Genomic DNA, 22,275 nt, shown 5'->3' with positions numbered 1-22,275 from the left:
ATGAGAAGAATCCAACTTGAAAGGAGGACCGCACCAGTGGGTGGGATAGATGGGTATGAGAACATATGCATTCTCCAAAGGAGCACTCTGGGGGAAGCTGATTAGAATGTCCTAGATTAGCAGTTTGCTCAGCCTTCTGAAATTGAGAATAGGTTTCAATTTCCCTGATGTCCTAGGGATGAGAAAGAAAGACTACGATAAAAAGAATAGCTATCCATTTTGGAGCCTTGAGACAGGCTCTTTTGCTTGGCACTGAAGTGGCGAATCCACTGAGGCAGAGTTGCATCAAGTGAGACAGATATGGACTGAGGGCAAACAATTAGGAAAGGATGGAAGCTGGGAGAGGCTCAAACAGCAGTCAGAGTCTGCGATCTGGAAGCGCCACGGTTCTGTAACTAAAGCCAGTTCTTCAGGAGGGACTAGATTCTGACTTCCTTACAGAACTAGGTACTGTGAGGAGATAATAGATGTTCTACCACTGTATGCAACACAAGGTGAAATTACTATTTACCTAATTTCCTTTCCTCAAAGTAAGGCAAACCAGTCCACACCAGTGGGTTGTGCACTCCCAACTAGTAGGTCGAGATGAAGAACAAAGACTCGCTGATGTCACCCTCATATAGCTCTGCTCAGGCAGTATTTCTCCAAAAGCAAACTGTGAACTCTAACCACTAAATATTAACAATAAATTTGCATCCTACAAACACTATTCAACTTAAAGAAAAGAATCCACAAGATTATTTCAACAATGGAAACACTGGGCTCAGCTTCACTAACAATAGTCCCCCTTAGGGCAATCATAGTATCTTAGAAGAACAGCACTCGCTCACCCAATTTGTGGGAGTCCAGCTGCATGAAAGATTCTGGAACCTCATTCCTTTCTGGACAAGGATCTAGAAACACAGAAGAAAGTCAGCCATCTCAAGGCAATCCAGAGTGTGAAGGTGGGCTGGCTTGCCATACTTTGAAGAAAGGAAATTATCAGGTAAGAAGTAATTTCACCTTCCTCTTCATCCAGGCAAGCCAGTCCTTACCAGTGGGATGTACCAAAGCTACTCTCCTAAAGGGTGGGAGGCTACCTGAGGACCAAGCATCACTGCCCTAGCAAAGGTAGAATCATCCCACACCTATACATCCAGTTGGTAATACCTGGCAAATGTATATAAAGAAGATCATGTCGTTGCTCTACAAATCTCTGCCAGAGAAAGCAAACATAATTATGCCCAGGAAACCACCTGAGCCCAGGTCCAGTGTGCTCTAATTTGTCTCTGAAGAGGCTTCCTGGAATCCACACAGGCTGTTGTCACTACTTCCTTAATCCAACGAACCACCATGCCCCAAGAAGCAGCCTCTCCTCCCTTCATCCCCGATGAACAAGAAACCATCCAATTTCCGAAACTCATTCATAACCTCCAGATAACGCAATAAGTGCCGCCGCACATCCAATGGCTGCAATTTCCTGCATTCCTGACGATCCAAATACTTATCCAAGGATGGTAATACAACTGACTGATTTAAGTGAAACTCCAAAACCACCTTTGGAAGAAAGGAAGGTACCATCCAAACTGGCACCTTATCCGGAGTGATAATCAAAAAAGGATCTCTGCACGACAAGGCTTGCAATTCCAAAATCCACCTTGCAGAACAAATAGTGACCAAACACACCATCTTCAGAGTCAGTAATTGCAAGGAAATACCCCAGAGAGAATGAAAAGTCGGACTCGCCAGAAAGGAAAGAACCAGATTCGAATCCCACAAGGGCACTAGGAAACGCAAGGGAGAAATAAGGTATTTTTACTCCCCTCTGCATGCAGCCTCGACAACACGCTTTAGCAGCCACCTGCACTTTCAGTGTGTTCAAGACTAATCCCTTATTCAGACCTTCTTGTAAAAATTCCAAGATTAAAGGGAACAGGTGCCGGAGCGGGCAAAGAAGTGTGATCCTAACACCAATGTTCAAACATCCGCCAAATGCGAATATATGCCAAGGAAGTGGAAAACTTGCACGCTTTCAAAAGCATTTCCACCACTGCCCCTGAGTAAACTCACTTTAAGAGCCTAGACCTCTTTCAAGGGCCAAACTGTAAGACAAAACTGACTTGAATTGTCGTGAAAATTAATCCCTGCCATAACAACCCCTCCAAGAAGAGGGAGTTGCCAAGGGTCCCCCATCAAAAGATGATGCAGATCTGCGTACCATGGCGCCTATGCAGCCAATCCAGGCACACCCAAAGCACCACACCTGGATGTGACGCTTTCAACAACAAATGGCCAATCATGGGCCACAACGGAAACGCAGAGTAACTTCTCTTGCAGCCATGCCTGGACTAGGACATCCACCTCAAGAGCTTGAACTTCTCTTATCTGTTTGTAAAATCTCTCCACTTTCGCATTCTTGTGAATCACCATTAGACCCAGGAAAGGACACCCTCAGTGATCCTTCATAAGACAAAACATCGGAAGCCTGTTCCCATTTTCCCAAATCCAACTCATGACGACAGATAATCCGCTTGCATGTTACAATTCCTGAAATTTGGGAGGCTGACAGTGCCTGTAAATGAAGTTCTGCCCACAGCAAAAGGACATCCATTTCTAGAGAGACTTCTCGACAGAGTCCCTCTTTGGTGATTTATGTACACCACTGCAGTTGCATTGTCTGACATAACTTTCACCGTCTTTCCTTCTAACCGGTCTGTGAACTGAAGGAAGGCTAGTCGAATCACTTGTGCCTCCAGTCAACCGATGGACCAAGTCGCCTCTTTGGGAGTCCACTACCCTTGTGCCACCAACTCCTGATAGTGTGCTCCCCAGCCCTGGAGATTCGCATCCGTGGTGACCACCAACCAGTCGGGAGTCTCCAAATCCATAACTTTTTCTAAATGCTCCCTTCTCAAACACTAGAGAAGCTTACGCCTCACCTCCAGCAGCAAGGCCAACATCACATTGTACTCCTGAGACTAGGGATTCCATCGAGAAAGGAGAGACTGCTGCATAGGATGCATATGAGCATGAGCCCAAAGTACAACTTCTATCATCACGGCCATAGATCCCAACATCTATAGATACGACCAGGCTGACGGGCCAATCGCCACACACAGGGCCTGGACCATGACCCCAGATCTTCTCAATTCGAGACTCTGGGAGAAACACCTTGCCTTGGGCCATGTCGAAATAGACGTCCAGATACTCCAGGATCTGAGATGGCTGCAGGTTGCTCTTGGCTAAGTTCAAAATCCACCCCAGGTTCTACAATAACTGAACCACCCTGGTGATCACTAATCAGCTCTCTTCCAATGACTCGGCTTTGATTAGCCAATTGTCCAAGTATGGAAGAAACAAAATGCCCTCCTTTGAGGGCTCCAGCCACAACTACTAACACCTTGGAAAAAGTCCTGGGTGCTGTGGCCAAATCGAAGGGCAACACTTGGAACTGGTAGTGCTAACCTAACACTGAAAAATACAGATATCGCTGATATTGCCTGTGAATTAGTATATGAAGTTAAGCTTCCAGTAGGGTCCAGAGAAGTGAGAAATTCTCCCTTCTTCACTGCCATGATCACTGATCTTAATATTTCCATCCAAAAATGGGTAATCCGAAGGGCCCGATTAACTCCCTTGAGATCCAGAATAAGTCAAAACAAGCCCTCTTTCTTGGGAACCATGAAGTAAATTGAATAGCGCCCTGTGCCCTCCTGATCCTTTGGAACTGGAATCACTGACTTTAGAGCAAGCAACTGTTGCAGCATGCACTAGACCTCCGACTCTTCTATGGTGTTGCAGAGGTAAAACATAAAAGCGTCAGACAGGACGATAAGTTCCGAGGCGTATCCATTGCGCCCAACTTCCAAAACCCATTGGTCAGAAGTGATGTGGGTCCACCTCCAATTAAATTGAGACAGGTGACAGCCTTTCTCCAGCACTGGAGAATAGACCCCAAAATTCCATTGGGAGGAAAGCAGGATTCCAGAGCCGGCGGCACCGACTTTTCCAAATGTCCAAGACCTCTGACTATTTGGACCTGTGGCGCAGCGAAAACACTGAAAGCTCCGAAATCGCCCCTTGACTTGAGAAAAACCAGGGAGTTGACTTCTTATTCTCTGGTAACTGAGAAAAGTTCACCTCTCCCCATCGATCCACCATCTTCTCTAACTCCTCCCCAAACAAGCACCCCTTAAAAGTTACCTTTGCAAGGTTCTATTCTGAAATAGTATCAGCAGACCAGCTCTGTAGCCACAGGAGCCTTCGGGCTACAATCACTGTAGCCAACCCTCGAGCCGCCATACACACCACATCATAGCCAGCATCCACTAAGGCAGCGCCTGGCTCCAGATATGGGCCATTCTCTCCCAGATCTTCCTGGGCCTCCTGGGCTAACTATATCCTGGCCACCATACAACAGCAAGGGGAGATTTGGAGATTCATGGCCATCACTTCTCAAAGGCTTCAAAATAGCCTCAATCTTCCTATCTTGAGCGTCTTCTAAAGCCATACTTCTTTCCACCGGAATAGTGGTACGCTTCAAAGCACAGACTAATGCATCCACCTTAGGAAACCAGAATTGCTCCCTTGCTTTAGGGTCCATAGGTTACAATCACACTAGGGAGTGACCTCCTTTAAAATTAGCCTCAGGGACGCTCCATTCCAAATCTATCAGCTCCTGCACTGCCTCATGCAAAGGAAAAAGCCAGAATGCCTTGCGCATGCTGATCATTACTGGGTTCCGCTTTGGATCTCTGGCCACTGCCAGCAAGATCTCCTCACACCCAAGGACTTTCAAGTCTTTAAAATTAAACCAGACATCTCATAAGAACATGCCATACTGGGTTAGACCAAGGGTCCATCAAGCCCAGCATCCTGTTTCCAACAGTGGCCAATCCAGGCCATAAGAACCTGGCAAGTACCCAAAAACTAAGTCTATTCCATGTTACTATTACTAGTAATAGCAGTGGCTATTTTCTAAGTCAATTTAATTAATAGCAGGTAATGGACTTCTCCTCCAAGAACTTATTCAATCCTTTTTTAAACACAGCTATACTAACTGCACTAACCACATTCTGGCAACAAATTCCAGAGTTTAATTGTGCGCTGAGTGAAAAAGAACTTTCTCCGATTAGTTTTAAATGTGCCTAATTGGAGAAAGTTCTTTTTCACTCAACGCCACAATAAAACTCTGGAATTTGTTGCCAGAGGATGTGGTTAGTGCAGTTAGTATGGCTGTGTTTAAAAAAGAATTGGATAAATTCTTGTGGAAAAGCCGCAGCATATTTCTATGAGGCTCAGCATCTGGGGGAATCTCCCCCTCTTCCAATAATGGATCATCGGGACACCCCCCTCCGAGGATTCCAACTCCCCATCTGAGTCTCCTGAATGATCCCTGTCCTCGCCTTCTCCCTCCTGGAAGGAGACAAGGACTCCCCTGGGATGCTCTCTAGATCCTAACGAGGGAGGCTGCTGAAGCAGGTGATCCTTAGCCTCTTCCTGAGGAGATCCTTGCTCCTGGCAGAAGGCTTGGAGACCCTTAAAAAATTCCACCCACGAAATGGCAGAAAGATCCATCACTAGGATAGGGAAAACCCTCTTGGAGCCCATTCCCGAGGGGATCAGCAGGAGAGGGGCCAGGAAAAACTCCTCAGCCGGTCTGGTAGGAATCGCCACCACAACCTCTGCTTGTAAAGCAAGGATCTCAGATTCCTGCAGGAAAAATCTCCCCTGTAGAGACATCCCCCTGGGCCTCCACACACTTCTGACACACTGAGGGACCTCCTCGGACTAAGGACCCTCACGTGGCATGCTGAGCAGATGCGAAGCTCCTTCCCGCACTGCTTCCCCGGTGCCATGTCACACATACTCTTTTCCTCTAAATGCTGAGCAAATGATTCCCACCTCATGCCTCAGCAGTTCCTGCCTATCAAAATAGCACTGTCAAGTGTGGCTTTGCCGCTGAAACTGTGCCAGTTCTAAAATTAGCCCCACAGCCCTCTGAATTGCACAGCTCAGAGTGGCTGCAATCACAGCTGTCTGCTGCGCAGCCTGCAAAAGATCACGCTGGTACCCCCTCGACGCACTTTTTTTTTTTTTTTTTTTTTTTTTAAACCTTCCACAGACAAAACCGGTGAAATAAGAAAAAGGAACCGTCAGAGAAGAGGACTATGCAGCAGTAATGTGCCCAAGGCCTCCTTAGTCTCCCAGATCTCTTCTGCTGCCCAGAGGAGGGCTAGGGCTGCAGCCTTCAGCACGCTCCTGTCTTTTTTTTTATTTTTGTCCCTGAGATTGGTTCTCAGGCACTCAACTGAGGTAGGTAGCTACTGCTTTCACCACAGGAGGTCAAATCACCCTGTTCAATCCAGGCAGACCAAGATCCACAAGCACGGATGCATGTCCACCACATGCTGGAGATGGAGAAAAACTGGCTGGCTGGTGCCTGAGCAAAGCTATATGAGGGTGACGACAGCGAGACTTTGTTCTCTGTATCCAACTGCTGGTTGGCGTGCACAACCCACTGGTGTGGACTGGCTTGCCTGGATGAAGAGGAATGTGAATTTTACATAGACATAGACTTTAAAAGATGGATGCTGACATGTAAGGCTCAGCAGAGAAAAACAAAATAAAGAACTTTGACAAGCACAACCATGCTACCCAGCTTATTAGAACAGCTTGTTTGATTTCGGAGCATAAGATTCTTCCCTTAAATAATGAAGTAAGCTGAGAAAAAGCTGGCTGAAAACAAAAAATAACTAATCCAAGAAGGGGGCTCACAAGTGAACTCAAAACAATCCCCCAGAGCAGAAAAACAGCTTATCCAAGGACAGCAGTCTCTTCTCTCTCCTGGGGGGAGTGGGGAGAGGGGAGAGAGTCAGCAAACTGAAATTAAAAAAATTAAAAAAAAGCGACGAGACTGCAGGACAGTTTGCTGGACAAGAGATTACTGGCCAGACCTTGCTCCGGGATTACCACATAGCAGGAGAAGTAAACCCCCCTCCCCCCACCACACCACCACCACCGATAGCAGCACTCTGAAATGAAGAAATGACTTTTCATGCTCCATTTCAGAGTGCTGCATGAACTGTTGCATATTCATGTCCTGTTAAAAAGCTGCAGCAGAGAGAGATTCAGGGCAGCATCCGGTGGAGAGATTCAACAGCTGAAGACACAGTTTCAAGGAGGTAGAGGACCAGGAGTGACCAGAGAAAGGAAAGCTTGCTAATATTTGGCTGCCAGCCATGAAACCAGAGACAGCCCCAGAGTTGAGAGTCGCTTCCTGAGCCCAGCCAGTACCAGGACCAAGGAAGCAAGCTCTTTCCTTCAAGATGGACCATGAGATCTCCAGTCAGAGACTGCTCTAGAGGTAAGCAGAAGGGATTCTCCCAAAGTTGGGTGAGGCTAGCTAGCTAGTTACCTTTATTAATCCTCTAAGGCTGCCAAGGTTTCTGGCACTTTTCAATCCACTAATGATGCAGAGCTTTATTTAGGATGAACTGATGCTAAGTAGCAAAGACTTTAGAGACATGGTTTATTTTCTTCTAAATGCTAATCCTGCAAAGTCTGACAAACAAAATCTAATTCTGTGGATAAAACATGTGGTCTTTTCTGAACTATTTGGATTGTGTAGATATAGGAGGTAACAGAACTGTCTGTAGCACAGCTGGCCCCCAACAGATGTGAGAGAGGGGGAAACAAGGTGTATAGGAGCCAACAGGATCCCGAAACCCTAATATTTATTTATTTATTTATTATTTTTGTTATACCGAGTTTCATGATTGGCATCACATCAACCCGGTTTACAGTTAACAAAGTGAATAGAGCAGAGCGTAACGTAATAAAACAATATTTCCAATTAAACTTTAAATACAGTATAACAGTTAAAGGAAGTGAGAAAGTTACAATAAAACAAGGGAAAATTAACTAGGAACTAGAAAAGGGGAGAAAAAGAACAAAGCAATATTTACATTTCAAAGCAATATTTACATTACAAAGCAATATTTACATTAATATTGCTTAATGTGCCAATTCTGGTTGGGCCTACTGTAGTGTCTAAGTTGATAGCGTTTACGCTAACTATCCCTAACTGGAAGACTGCTGCTCCCATTGAGCAGTACGAGGTGAATGCTAGCGCCTCTGAAAAAAAAAATATATTGGAAAGGACACCTCCAAATGTAACCCACTGGAATGAGCAAAGAAGGGTGTCGAAGACGATAACTGCTGGGGCACTATCTAGAGTCAGAGGCTTTACCAAGAAAACAAATCTGGAGAATGCTGCCAGCTCCCAAGCAGACCACATATTGAGCTCAGAGTGAATCAGTCAAGACATATGAAATGGCATCAAAAAGATTCATGGAGTGGGATGTCATATTCCTTCTTCCATATGCTGAAGCAATAATGGCGAACATCCTTGACTGAAGAAAAAAAGGACGATATCAGATGTGAAGTCTGACTATTCTAGTGGTTAACCAATCCCTTTACCAATAAGCCACTTGCTATTCCTTAGAGTATAGGCTATGGAAGTTTCTTAGTTATTATAGTACTTATTTTTATCCAGTACCTTCCTCCCCCCCAGGGGAACTGATTCTGTAGCTCTGTGAAAAGCCAGTTGAGCCCCAACAGGTCACAGCTGGCGTGGAGAGACATTCAACCTCTTTGTAACTGGGAGACAGGTCATGGGACCTGCTCATGCTTTTATTTCCCATCTCCTGTAATAGTCCTTTGGCATAGCACAGTTTCTTGCTGTGCTGTGCTATTGTGCGCATCTTTAGGGAATAAAGATGGGGTTCTAGTGACCCCACTTTGTGTTGCGTTCGTGCCTGTTCTCACCCTCGCTCCACCCTCTCTACCTTTGTGGTGACTCCTTTCGGGTCTGACTGACAGATGCTGCCACGGCTTCTCCTCCCCAGAATCCCCTGCCTGACGCCGCGGATCCGCCATGTTCCTGATGACGTAAGGGCGCGTGCGCCCCCCCCCCCCCCCCGTAGTGACGTCATCCGCTTCCAACTTAAAAGGTCTTTGCTTGCAACTATGAATCGAGTTAGCAAGGGGAATTCTTTCTCCGCTGCTCTGCCTCCACAAACTTACCTAGGGGTACACGCTCCTCAGGGGCCCCGCTCTCTCTTCTTGATTTCAGATTACTAAGACGGGATCCGGTACTCGCTCCTCGAGGGCCTACGTTCCTGAATGCTCAGAAGACTCCTTACTGCCTGGAAGCGATCGCAGACGTGAACACTGTGAGTTCTATTACAGATAGGAACCGGTTCTTGCTCCACTAGGTCCTATGTTCCTAATCTCTGAAGACTCTCTTCTGTCTAAGACGTTATCACAGGTACAGAGATCGTGAGTTATTATTGCAGATAGGAACCGGTATTCGCTCCATGGGGCCCCTGTTCCTAAATCCCTTCTCAACTCTCTTCTATATCAGAAGCCATCTCATACACAGATATTGTGAGTTCTTATTTCAGACTGCATATAGGAACCAGTACTCACCTACGGCTCCTGAATATACTGAAGGCTCTGTTGCATAGAAGCCATTACAGATATTTACAATTGTGAGTGTATCATCTACTACTAGTTATGTATCCAGCATACCCTGTCTACTCACTACCTATAGTTTCTCTCTACAGTTCAGCAACCCAGAGATCGCAGTTCCTGGATCGGAGGGACTTCAGCCCTGCTGGGCACATCAGCTCACTACTGCCACCTCTGATGGTTCTACTTCCTGTCTAATAAAGAACTGTCAGGCCAATTCAGTAAAGTCCACGGGAGAGCGGATGAAAGCCCGCTCTCCCGGCGCGCGCACCGGCCCCTCGCCAGTGCACGCGATTCAGTATTCAAATTAGGTGGTGCGGTATAAACGGGGAAAAGGAGGCGCTAGGGACACTAGCGCGTCCATAGCGCCTCCTTTTAGCCCGGAGCGGCGGCTGTCAGAGGGTTTGACAGCCGACGCTCAATTTTGCCGGCGTCGGTTCTCAAGCCTGCTGACAGTCACAGGCTCGGAAACCGGGCGCAAGCAAAATGGAGCGTCCGGTTTTCGGCCTGACAGCAGCGGGCCGAATTCACATTTTTGTTTTTTAAACTTTTTTTTTTACTCTTCGGGACCTCCGACTTAATATCGCCATGATATTAAGTCGGAGAGTGCACAGAAAAGCAGTTTTTACTACTTTTCTGTGCACTTTCCCGGTGCCAGAAGAAATTAGCACCTACCTTTGGGTCGGCGCTAATTTCTGAAAGTAAAATGTGCGGCTTGGATGCACATTTTACTTTCTGTATCCCGCGCGCATAGCTAATAGGGCCATCAACACGCTGGTTGGACGCGCGTTTTCCTCCCCTTACTGAATAAGGGGTAAGGGAAAACGCGCGTCCAAGAGCAGGCTAACAGTGCGCTCCATCGGAGCGCACTGTACTGTATCGGCCTGTGTATTTGTCTCCATACTCCAGCCTAGCCGGTAGTCCCTCTCAGGATATCCTCCTGGGGGTGCTATCATCTGCCATCGGCCCAAGGACTCACCAATTTCCATTAAGTGTTTATTCTTTACACTACTAGAGCGGTATCTACAGGCTGCCACTCTGTGGGAGCCAACCTACAACAGATCATTAACTCTGCCTACGCAGTATTACAAATTGCTAGCTCCTCCCCTTGTGGAAGCAGATCCATAACAGTTTGCTACTCCTCCCCTCGGGAGGAGCTGATCACTAACAAGATTGCTAACTCTGCCTCCCTGGCGGGTTGATCCATAACAGATTGCTAACTTCCATCTGCTTGCTCCACCCATCAGCATAGCAGATTATAGTAGATTACTAACTCCTCCCCTCTGGAGGACCAGATTACTAACAGATTGCTAACTCCTCCTTCAATGGGCATATCCAGCAGCCAGATCCATAACACTTTGGAAGCTCTGGCAGGTACAAGTGAATTAATTTCTGCCCCAGGTACATTTGGCTCATTGGCAGGGACTCCTCATAGGAGTGTAACAGACAAAACGGTGAAATCTGTTTGCCTTGTCATTGGTTCTTGAGGAAGCAAATTGTAAGGCTAAGAACTGGACATCCACCTGAAACAGAGCCAATATTATTACCTCAGGCTTCCTCCTTGAGCATTTACACCAGATAAATGCTGTTTGGGATTAGGGTTGGATATGAGGACACTCAGAAGTCACAAAGCGTTCGACTTGTATGCACGGCAGCTAAACCTGCTGTGGAGACAGTGCCCATGTCTTTTTGTGTAGACAGGACCCTACTGAGGATGTGTCCCTCTTGGGCAGGTAAGCATTGTCTGTGCTAGATATGATAAGCCTTGGCACACTCACTCAAATTAGCTAGAAGGTGGAGGGGCCAAATTGGTGCAAGCTCTGCATCAGACATGCCATTCTGCACAGGGAATTCCAATAGATGCTGGATTGGTGGCAACCCACATCAGCCTCCGCATTGATCTGTACCGGCTCGTGGCACATTGACAATGCATCGGCAGCGAGGCATCATCCTTGCACCAATAGCGGGCTTGCTCGGTAGTGTCGCAGTAATCATTCACTAGCAATGCTGTATTGGTCTTGTCTCAGCTTCATCAGGGGCCTCGGCCTCCTTGTATCAGGATTGCACTGGCATCTCTATGTATCAGTGCATCCAAGGCGCCAGATTTTGCCATGTGCAGGTAGCACCAGAAAGAGATATTGCGTCAGTGAATTCTCCAATTATTGAGATGAAGCCGGAATTAGGCTTGTGTCTGTGTATTGCATTCACAGTCCGATGTAGCCCAGAGCACAGAATAGCCATAGAACAACTGCGGCCGAGGTGCACAAGTACAAACTGGATGCTCATACATTATCTGGAGGTCTGGAGCCGAAGGTCTGCAGTCTTTCATTCAGAGCTCTCAGCAGGTGAAGAGCCTGGGCTAGCACTTGGATCATTTTGTCTGCAGTGCCTCACTACCTGAACCTTTCACTTTCATTTTCTCTCGTTACAGCCAGTCTGCTGAGGAGAGAACCACCATCTTTTCTTCTTAGTGTTACTTTAAAAAAAAAAAAGTCTAAGTAGTGCTGTGTCCTTCTGAAGCAATGAGGCAACTTCAAAAAAGAAAGAAAATAAGAAATGTTTAGAAAAAAAAAATCAGAGAGGTACATAACCATGCTTGTGCTCTGACAAAATTGACGGAGGCAGATGAAGAGGCACTATCCATGTAGGAATTCCCGCACATGCTCAATAGACTAAAAGCTCTACCAGTTAAGAGAAGGATCCATTTGGAGCTGCCAGATGACATCACCCACATGTAACAGCTCATACAGCCTGCTTATCAATGGAAAAAAGGAAAAAGAATAGAACAACCAGAAGAAGGGGGAACAGAGAAAGTGAAGACATCAAATGAAATTACCTTTACAGTAGCAAAGATGGTGGAGCAGTATTAGAACTGTCTCAACAAAAGTAAGAGAGCAACCGAGGAAGCAGTGAAAGATATTGAGAAGCAGCAGCAATACAAAAGGGTGTCAATGTGTGAAGTTTCAGTACAGCAGGAGAGGGAAGGACTAGTGAGTGAGTGTGTGGAGGACCAGCAGCAGTGAGAAAGTCCAGTACAGTGACAGAACCTGCATCATGTCGGATTTTGGATATGGTCAGACAAATATATCAAGCTCATTAAAACTAGAAAAGACTTTGCCTTCAGAACTCTAAAAACAAAAACATAGCAATACTTCATAACTGGCCATTCAAAGATTATTTGGATGCACAAGGACTGAGGCCAAAGGACTCAAGCATCACCAAAAAAGGTTAATCCATCTATCCCATATAATCTGGTATTTTTAATAGTTCAGTGACAGAAGATATAAAAGTATGTTTCTTTTACTAAGTCTAAGTGCCTGCCTTCTGGTTGTACTTGTATCCAATTACCTGCCATGCCAAGAGCTGCTCTGGTTCAAGCTCTGTTGCCTTCTTATAAGCAGCTTGGGCTTGATCTGGTTGCTCGAGCTCTGCAGCAGCAACACCAATGAAAACCCAGGCATTGTAGTTATTCTTCTCCACTTTCAGCACAGCCTGAAAATAAAATTAACAATGTGAATTTTCTGCACTGCAGTTCAATCAACTTGTTTCTCCTGCTGTGATGAAAATATCTGGAATACATGAAAAACATCTTTTCACCACATACAAATTCCACTCCAAATGTCATTAACTGAACTAAAAAACCTCCTGTATCATACTGACATGAAACCAGGGGCGGATTGTGGGAAAATAGTGGCCCGGGGGATTTTTCTCCATACTGGCCTATGGGTACCCAATTACATATACAATATAATTTACATATATATGTACACACCCCTATATTTTGGTATGGTCCTTCCATATCAACACAGTACTATTTGCCAACACTGAAAGAACAACCACCCCACCTATGAAAAAGAATACCACAAATATTACACCAGAATCTAAAATATCAAAACACCTACTATCAGGAAAACAGAACAGGCCACGCTACTACAGATCCCTACAGAGAAACCACATGCTAAAAGAATGCTTCATCTCAGTCTTTGCATGCAAAATACAAACTCTCACCAAATACAGAATACAAAATGAAGTAGCACAAATGACAAAAACTGAATGGAAACTCCGAGAAGCCAGACTCCGTGTATTAACAATAGAAAAATAGAACCACCATTCCTCATAAAACAAATAAAATCAAGAAACATAAAGCATCAGTTATAATAGTAAAACCATAATAAAAGAATATTTTAAAACTACTGAAAAATAGAATTTCTATTAATTAAAATCATATACATTTTTTACAATGTCCCAAACACTAATAAAATATTTCAAAACAGCACATATATCAAATAACATTCAATAATTAAAACTAATAAGGATTTTAAAAAGCCCCTGCTGTCCCCTTCTGTGGGAGCTCTTTATTTCCAGTCACCCTGATATTGTCGAGGATTAGGAGGTTATCCTCTCTCTCACAAATACTCACATGTCCATTCTCTCTCACACATACACTGTCATATACATACACCCCCAGGCAAGCTCCCATTCATTTTCACACCACTCCCTCCCCATCCTCCAGGCATGCCCACATTCATTCTCACACACAGACATACACCTGGGGGTGTATGCATTCACACACATACACCCCCAGGTAGAGTCAAATTCATACACATGCACACACTAAAGGCAGACCCCCCTCTCTTTCTTTTGCCAACAACCTTGGAACCTCTCTCATTCCTCTGCTGCCACTGTCACTGCTGCCGCATGGCTATTGGGGAGGTGCCGATTGCTGCTACTGACACTGAAGCCCATTCTGCTGCCTCCTCTGTGCAGGCCCCGTGGGCTTCCACTTTCTCCATGCTGATCTCGTACATTGTGAGATGCACATAGAGAAAATGCTATTCTTGCACATTCCCAAAGATTGCATGTGCCAATCACTAAAAAGTAATTTATTTATTTTTTTTACCTTTGCTGGCTGATCTTAGTTTTCTAATTGGTTGGTCACAGGCTTTTTTTTTCCACCTTCCCTTTCTTATTTTTTTGCCAATTCTTTTTATATTGTCTTTTTTTCTATTTCTTTTCTCTCTATCTTCTTCCCTCAAACACACACTCAGGTTCTCATTCTCACATGCTTTCTCTCTCTCACACACACACACACACACACACACACAGCCTCTCACTGTCACATGCTGTGTCTCATACAATCATTCATACACACAGGCTGTCACTCTCACATGCTCTCTCACACACACAGAGCCTCTCACATGCTGTCTCTGCAAACATTCAGATCCTCACTCCCACACACAATTTCTCAACTCATCTCACACACACACACACACACACACCCCCTCTACAGACCCTCAGCCTCTCTCTCACCTCTGTGCCTCCTCTTCGCGGGTCGCCGCAGGATGGGCTCTGCAGCGGCCCTGATCTTCTCGGGCCGCGGCGGCCCTGCTACCGGGCCTCTTCCTCTCCTCGGGCCACTGCTCCTCTTCTGCACGTGCTGATTCTCCTCCTCCTTCCTGCCCACGCGGCTCCGGCAACGTTTACTTCCGGGGCCACACAGGCAGGAAGGAGGAGGAGCATTGGTGCGTTTAAATGCGATCTTTTTCTTTGGGCCGTGGTGACTTGAGCCTCACCACGGCCCTGCCCATCTGTCTGTCGCTGCTCAGCGGCCGCATGAGCCTCTTTGCGCCCAGGGGCATTGGCTCCCCTCGGGATACCACTGCTCGCGGCGCCCCCTAATACCTTGGTTGGAAACTTTATAATACAAAAAAAAAAAAAAATCACTTGACAGGAGTGACCGGCCCACCGGGGGAAGCCCGATCCCCCGATAGGTCAATCCACCCCTGCATGAAACCAAGCATTAAATAAAGTGGTTTAGTTTTATTGGCCTATGAAGAAAACAAGAACCACTTTCAGGCAGGTGGACAATATGAAATGGTATGGCACTTTCATTCCAGTTTCCAATGGATTAACCACCAGAGAATAAGAAAACATCTCTAGCTGATTTAAGCTATGTAGTATCATAGTCATAAACCTTAGTGCTTATTGTTCTGACCTGCTGATACATATTTATTTATTTATTTAAAGTTTTTGTATACCGACATTCGTTAAGAAAACATCACATCGGTTTCCATGTAACAAAAAATGGCCAACGAGGCTTTACAAAGAACTGATAAGAGAACTGGGGGGGGGGGGGGAACAATGGAAATGTTGTACAGATAGAGAAACGCAATAAAATGGTTGGATAAACGCAATAAAATAATTATTATTTCATGAACATATGACAAATATATAAGCATACAATGCACAGATGGTCAACTGTGAGATTGCAGGGGGATGGTCTTTTCGTTTTTATATTCTGTTCTGCACTCATTCTGTGCATCATAAGTTATATAAAAATGGATATGTCACTATAAAGCACAACTTTGTTCTTGACTGATGTTTACTAAGTGTTCTTGATTGATGTATAATATGCGTTCCAAATCAAATGGAAGAAATAGACAGAGATCTGGTTGAAGACATCCAAAAGGTGGGAAAAAAGAGAGAAGTGGTGATTGTTGGAGATTTTAATCTGGATATTTTTAATCTGGAGAATCCCTTCTGCAGAATTTACCAGAAGTAGAGAGATAGTGGATGCCCTGCAAGGGGCTCTGTTCAAACAAATGGTAATGGAACCCACGAAGGAGGGAGCTATATTCGATTTAGTGCTCACTAAGGTGAATAATGTCTCTAATGTCCGGGTGGGTGCCCACCTCAGCATCAATGATCAAATGGTATGGTTTGATATTGCAAATAGGATATGGAGATGTCACACGAAGACCCGAGTTTTTCATTTCAAAAATTTGGACTTTGTTGAAATGGGGAAGTACCAAGAGGGAGAACTAGAAGACTGGGAGAAAATGAGAGAGGTGGAACAACAGTGGGCTAAACTAAAAGGAGCAATTACAAAAGGCAACTAATCTATATGTTAATAAAGTAAACAAAAGCAAGAGAAATAAAAACCTATCCGGTTCTCAAAGGAGGTAGCTTTTAAAATAAAAGCAAAAAGGACAGCATTCAAGAAATATAAAGGATCCCAAAACGGAGGAACACAAGGAAGAATATCTGGTGAAACTCAAGGAGACGAAGAGTAATCAAGAAAGCAAAACGTCAAGCGGAAGAAAGGAATGCCAAAGAGGTGAAGTGAGGTGACAAAACATTTTTCAGATATATCAGAGAAAAGAGAAAGGTCCTAAGTAGTATAATGAAATTGAAAGGTAAAAAGGATCAGTGTGTGGAGAAAGATGAAGAAATGGCAGAAATATTAAACAAGTACTTCAGTTAGATGTTTACTAAAGACAACCCTGGAGAAAGACAATCGCTAGTTAACAAGAAAACAGAGAGGGGGGAAGTAGATGAAACTTCATTTTCAGAAGACAATGTATGGGAACAGCTAGGAAAACTGAAAGTGGACAAAGCCATGAGGTCTGATGAGGTTCACCCCAGGATACTGAGGGAGCTCAGAGATGTGCTGGTGGGTCCACTGCATGACCTGTTCAATAGATCCCTGGAAACAGGCATGGTGCCAAGTGATTGTTGAAGAGTGGTAGTGGTTCCACTTCACTAGAGTGGGAGCAGAGAGGAGGCTGGAAACTACAGGCCAATTAGCCTCACCTCGGTGGTGGGAAAAGTAATGGAGACGCTGCTGAAGGAAAGAATAGTGAACTATCTATAGTCAGAAGAATTGCTGGACCAGAGGCAGCATGGATTCACCAGAGGAAGGCCCTGTCAGACAAAGTGATTGACTCTGATTGGGTGACTAAGGAATTGGATTGAGGAAGAGCACTATTTGATCTACATGGATTTCAACAAAGCTTTTGATACCATCCCGAATAGGAAGCTTGTGAGTGAGTGCCAAGGTGATGGCCTGGATTACAAACTGGTTGATGATAGAAGACAGCATGTGATGATAAATGGAACCTACTCTGAAGAGAGAGTGGTGTTAAGTGGAGTGCCGCAAAGATCGGTGTCGGGACCAGTCCTGTTCAATATCTTTGTGAGTGACATTATGGAAGGGATAGAAGATAAAGTTTGTCTTTTTTGCGAATGATACTAAGCTCTGCAGCAGAGTGGACACACTGGAAGGAGCAGAGAGAATGAGACGTGATTTAAGGAAGCTTGAACGGTGGTCGAAGAAATGGCAGCTGGAATTCAATGCCAAGAAGTGCAGAGTGTATCTGGGGTGTGGTAATCCAAAAGAGCTGTACGTCTTGTGGGGTGAAGGGCTGTTGTGCATGGAGGAAGAAAGGGATCTTGGTGTGATAGTGTAGCGACGTGAAGACGGTGAAGCAATGTGACAAGGCGATAGCTAAAGCCAGAAGAATGCTGGGCTGTATAGAGAGAGGAATAACCAGTAAGAAAAAGGAAGTGATAGTCCCCTTGTACAGGTCGTTGTTGAGGCCTCCCCTGGTGTATTGTGTTCAGTTCTAGAGACCGTATCTCAAAAGAGACAGAGACAGGATGGAGGCGAACCAGAGAAGGCTGATAAAAATGGGGGGGGGGGTCTCCATCAAACTGCTGGTGTGGCAGTTACTACCCTTAACCAATAAGCCTTCATTTTATTGATGCAACTCCATTATTGCTCTCTGCTAATACGGCAGGGGGGAAAGAGGAAAAGGGGAATTAGATTCAGACAGCAACCAACAAGGACAATGGATTTTACGGTCTGGGAAAACAAATAAGCATAGAGGTAACTTGCTGGTGTGGTGGTTACTACCCTTAACCAACATGCCTGATACTTTGGATACAACTCCAACATTGCTCTCTGCTTCAACAGCAAGAGGTAATGGGAAATTGGTCTCAGACAGCAACCAACAAGGGCCCTGACTGAAGTCTGGGAAACTGATAATTATAAAGGTGGCTTGTATGGCCAACAGTTACTACCATAAGCTTGCTGGGCAGACTAGGTGGATCATTTGGTCCTTTTCTGCCGTCATTTCTAATGTTTCTATGTTATATTGATAATGATCTAATCATTTGGAAAGGTGATGGAGAAATTACTTACCTGATAATTTAGTTTTCCTTAGTGTAGACAGATGGACTCAGGACCATTGGGTACAGTGTACTCCTGATAGCAGTTGGAGACGGAGTCAGATTTCAATCTGATGTCAGCACTACATATATCCGTGCAGGAAACACTACTCTTCAGTATTCTCCTCGAAAAGCAATTGTGGATATATGTGTGTTTGAATAACTTGATTAACTTGGACTGGTTGAGCTGGAGACCGCCAGTTCATTCAACTGAGAAATGCCAACACCCGGCAACTATGGGTGTCTTAACTAGGGGTAAAGTGCTTGTCTTGCTCTCGGGGATTGTCACCCGAGGTTTCCGGATTTTGGGGCAGCCATGGGCGCGATGCTGAGTCCATCTGTCTACACTAAGGAAAATGAAATTATCAGGTAAGTAATTTCTCCATTTCCTAGTGTGTAGCAGATGGACTCAGGACCAATGGGATGTACAAAAGCTACTTCCGAACCGGGTAGGAGGCTGCCCATGGCCCACTTAGTACTGCCCTTGCGAATGCTGTGTCCTCCATGGCCTGAACATCCAGGCGGAAGAACCTCAAGAAGATGTGAATGGAGGACCACGTCGCCGCCCGACAGATCTTGGCGGGTGACAGCATCTTGGTTTCTGCCCAGGACACTGCCTGCGCCCTTGTGGAATGGGCCTTGACTTGTAGAGGTGGAGGCTTGCCTGCCTCTACGTAAGCCGCCTTGATTACTTCTTTGCTCCAGCGGCCTATGGTTGCCCGTGAGGCCGCTTCCCCTTGTTTCTTCCCACTGTGGAGGACGAATAGGTGGGTCCGTCTTTCGTACAGATTCCGATCTTTCCAGGTATAGGACTAGGAGTCTGCCGACGTCAAGATGGCGAAAGTCTTCAGAGTCCTTATGCTCGTCTGGAGCTGGCAGCAAGATGGTTTGGTTTAGATGAAAATGAGAAACCACCTTTGGAAGGAAGGAGGGGACAGTGCGTAGCTGTATGGATCCCGGTGAGAATCTGAGGAACGGTTCCTGACAGGATAGTGCTTGAAGTTCGAAGATGAGACGGGCTGAGCATATTGCCACTAGAAATGCAGTCTTCAAGGTCAGGACAGACCATTTATTTATTTATTTAACAACTTTTTAATATACCGACGTTCGTATGGCACATCACGCCGGTTTACAAGTAACTCAAAAGGAGGAAATTACAATGAACAGGGGAAGGGGGGTGGGAGCAGGCGAGAAAGAGGAGAGGGGTGAGGGAGACAGGAGAGGAGGGAAAAGATAGGTAGCATGGAATGGAGAATAAAAGAACAACTGTTAAAATAGCAGGAACTTATTTACAGAAGGATCTATTTACAGTGGTTGCAACTAAAGTAAGATTGTTTACCTCAGTTTAACTGTATAATTTTGTAAATTGCAGTACGATAAAGGGAGGGGCGGAGGGGGGATGGCAATGAGATATTGCCTTAGGATAAGGGGGGAGGGGGGGAGTAGACAAGGAGAGGGGTACTAGGGGTGCATCTAGGTTTGGTTGGTTTCAGGTCTGAAAGAAGCTCCTGCTAGGAAGTCTATTACTAGATTGAGGTTCCATAGGGGTACCGGCCACTTTAGTGGTGTTCGGATTTGCTTGATCCCTCTCAGGAAGCGTGAGACGTCTGGATGGGAAGATAGACTGATGACGTCCACTTTGGTTCTGAAGCAGGCCAGCGCGGCCAGTTGAACCTTGATGGAGTTGAGAGACATCTCCTTCAAGCCGTCCTGCAGAAATTCCAGGATCATGGGGATTTTGACTGTCCGTGGAAGGATGTCGCAGTCTTCACACCAGGCTTCGAATATTCTCCATATTCGTATGTAAGTTAAAGATGTGGAAAACTTGCGTGCTCGGAGCAAGGTGTCAATCACTGCCCCCGAGTATCCACTCTTCTTCAGGCAAGTCCTCTCAATGGCCAGACCGTAAGAGAGAATAGAGTTGGGTCTTCATGGAGGATCGGTCCTTGCTGGAGCAGGTCCCTGTGTGGAGGTAGACACAGAGGGTTCTCCGCCAGAGGTCTTCGCATATCTGCGTACCACGGCCTTCTTGACCAGTCTGGGGCCACTAGAAGTACTAGCCCCCTGTGGTGTTCTATCTTGCGGATAATCCCACCTAGTAGTGGCCATGGAGGAAAGGCGTACAACAGGTCTTCCTGTGGCCAGGTCTGGACGACGGCGTTGATCCCCTGGGACTGTGGTTCTCATCTGCAGCTGAAGAACTTGGGAACTTGGGCGTTGCCAGAAGATCCATGGCTGGTGTTCCCCAGTGGTTGCCAGAAGATCCATGGCTGGTGTTCCCCAGTGGTTTATTATCAACTGGAAGGCTGTGGTTGACAGCATCCATTCCCCTGGGTCTAGACTCTCTCTGCTGAGGTAATCCGCAGTGATGTTGTCTTTTCCCGCGATGTGGGCGACTGAGATCCCTTGTAGGTTTGCTTCTGCCCACGCCATTAGGGGTCTATTTCCAGTGACACCTGTTGGCTTCTGGTTCCTCCCTGTCGGTTGATATAGGCAACTGTCGTGGCGTTGTCTGACATGACTGACAGATTCGCGCCGGAGTCTATGACTGAATCGTAGGCAGGCTAGTCTGACTGCCCAGGCTTCTAGTCTGTCGATGTTCCATCCCGACTCTTCCTTGTCCCATTGCCCCTGGGCCGTCAGTTCCTGGCAATGGGCTCCCCACCCTCGTAGGCTCGCATCTGTGGTGAGCAAGACCCAGGTCGGTGGGGATAGCCTTACTCCCTTGCTCAGATGGTCTTCTTGTAGCCACCATTGGAGCTGGGTCCGCACCTCTGCCGGCAGCTGGAGGCGAACGGCGTAGTCCTGGGACATTGGGTTCCATCGTGATGGTAGGGAATGTTGTAGTGGTTGCATGTGGGCCCTTGCCCATGGGACGACTTCTAGGGTCGATGTCATGAGGCCAAGGACTTGGAGGTAGTCCCATACCTTGGGGCAAGCGCAGTTCAACAGGACTGCGCTTGCCCCAAGGTATGGGACTACCTCCCATACCTTGCCCCAACTGGTCGCAACTGGTCCATCAATTTCCTTCTCCTTGTAAGGGGAAGAACGACCTTGTCTTGTTTGGTGTTGAACCGCACTCCCAGATATTCTAGTGATTGGGAGGGCTGCAGACAGCTCTTGGTTGTGTTGACGAACTACCCGAGATTCTGCAGTAGATTCTTGACTCTGATGGTCGCCTGATGACTTTCCTCTGGAGATTTTGCCCCGATTAGCCAATCATCCAGATACGGGTGTACGAGGATTCCTTCTTTCCTTAGTGTCGCCGCCAAGACCACCATGATTTTGGTAAACGTCCGAGAGGCAGTAGCTAGTACGAAAGATAGCGCACGGAACAGGTAGTGATGGTCCAGGATCGAGAAGCGTAGAAAGCACCGATGGTCGTGATGGACCGGGATGTGGAGACAGGCTTCTGACATATCCAGAGAGGTCAGAAATTCTCCCGGCTGTACTGCCCTTATGACCAAGCGTAGGGTTTCCATGCGAAGCTGTGGTACCCTCAGGTAGTGGGTGACGGACTTGAGGTCCAAGATGGGCCGGAACATTCCCTCTTTCTTGGGGATGATAAAATAGATGTAATAGTGTCCAGTATTTTGTTGGTGCGTGGGCACTGGTTTTATAGCCTTTGGGGCGAGTAACTTTGTCAGTGTGGTTTCCACTGCCGTCCTCTTGGAGAGGGAGTGGCACAGGGATTTCACAAAATTGACTGGAGGGATGCTGAGGAAGTCCAGGTAGTATCCCTCTCGAATGATG

At 46.2% G+C, this 22,275-nt stretch overlaps 1 protein-coding gene across 2 annotated transcripts in view; it reads right to left on the bottom strand.

Moving 5' to 3' along the window:
* Window positions 1-22,275, bottom strand: part of TTC37 (tetratricopeptide repeat domain 37) — a 539,154-nt gene that overhangs the window by 500,000 nt on the left and 16,879 nt on the right. For both annotated transcript variants that reach the window (XM_029573103.1, XM_029573110.1), the window contains exon 3: window positions 12,862-13,005. In XM_029573103.1, coding sequence (XP_029428963.1) covers window positions 12,862-13,005 — 144 coding nt within the window. The remainder of the gene's footprint in view (window positions 1-12,861; window positions 13,006-22,275) is intronic.

Source organism: Rhinatrema bivittatum, chromosome 1 (genome assembly GCF_901001135.1).
Source record: "Rhinatrema bivittatum chromosome 1, aRhiBiv1.1, whole genome shotgun sequence".
NCBI classification, from domain to species: domain Eukaryota; kingdom Metazoa; phylum Chordata; class Amphibia; order Gymnophiona; family Rhinatrematidae; genus Rhinatrema; species Rhinatrema bivittatum.
Note: the sequence above shows the minus strand (reverse complement) of the source record. Positions and strands in the feature narration are given on the sequence as shown.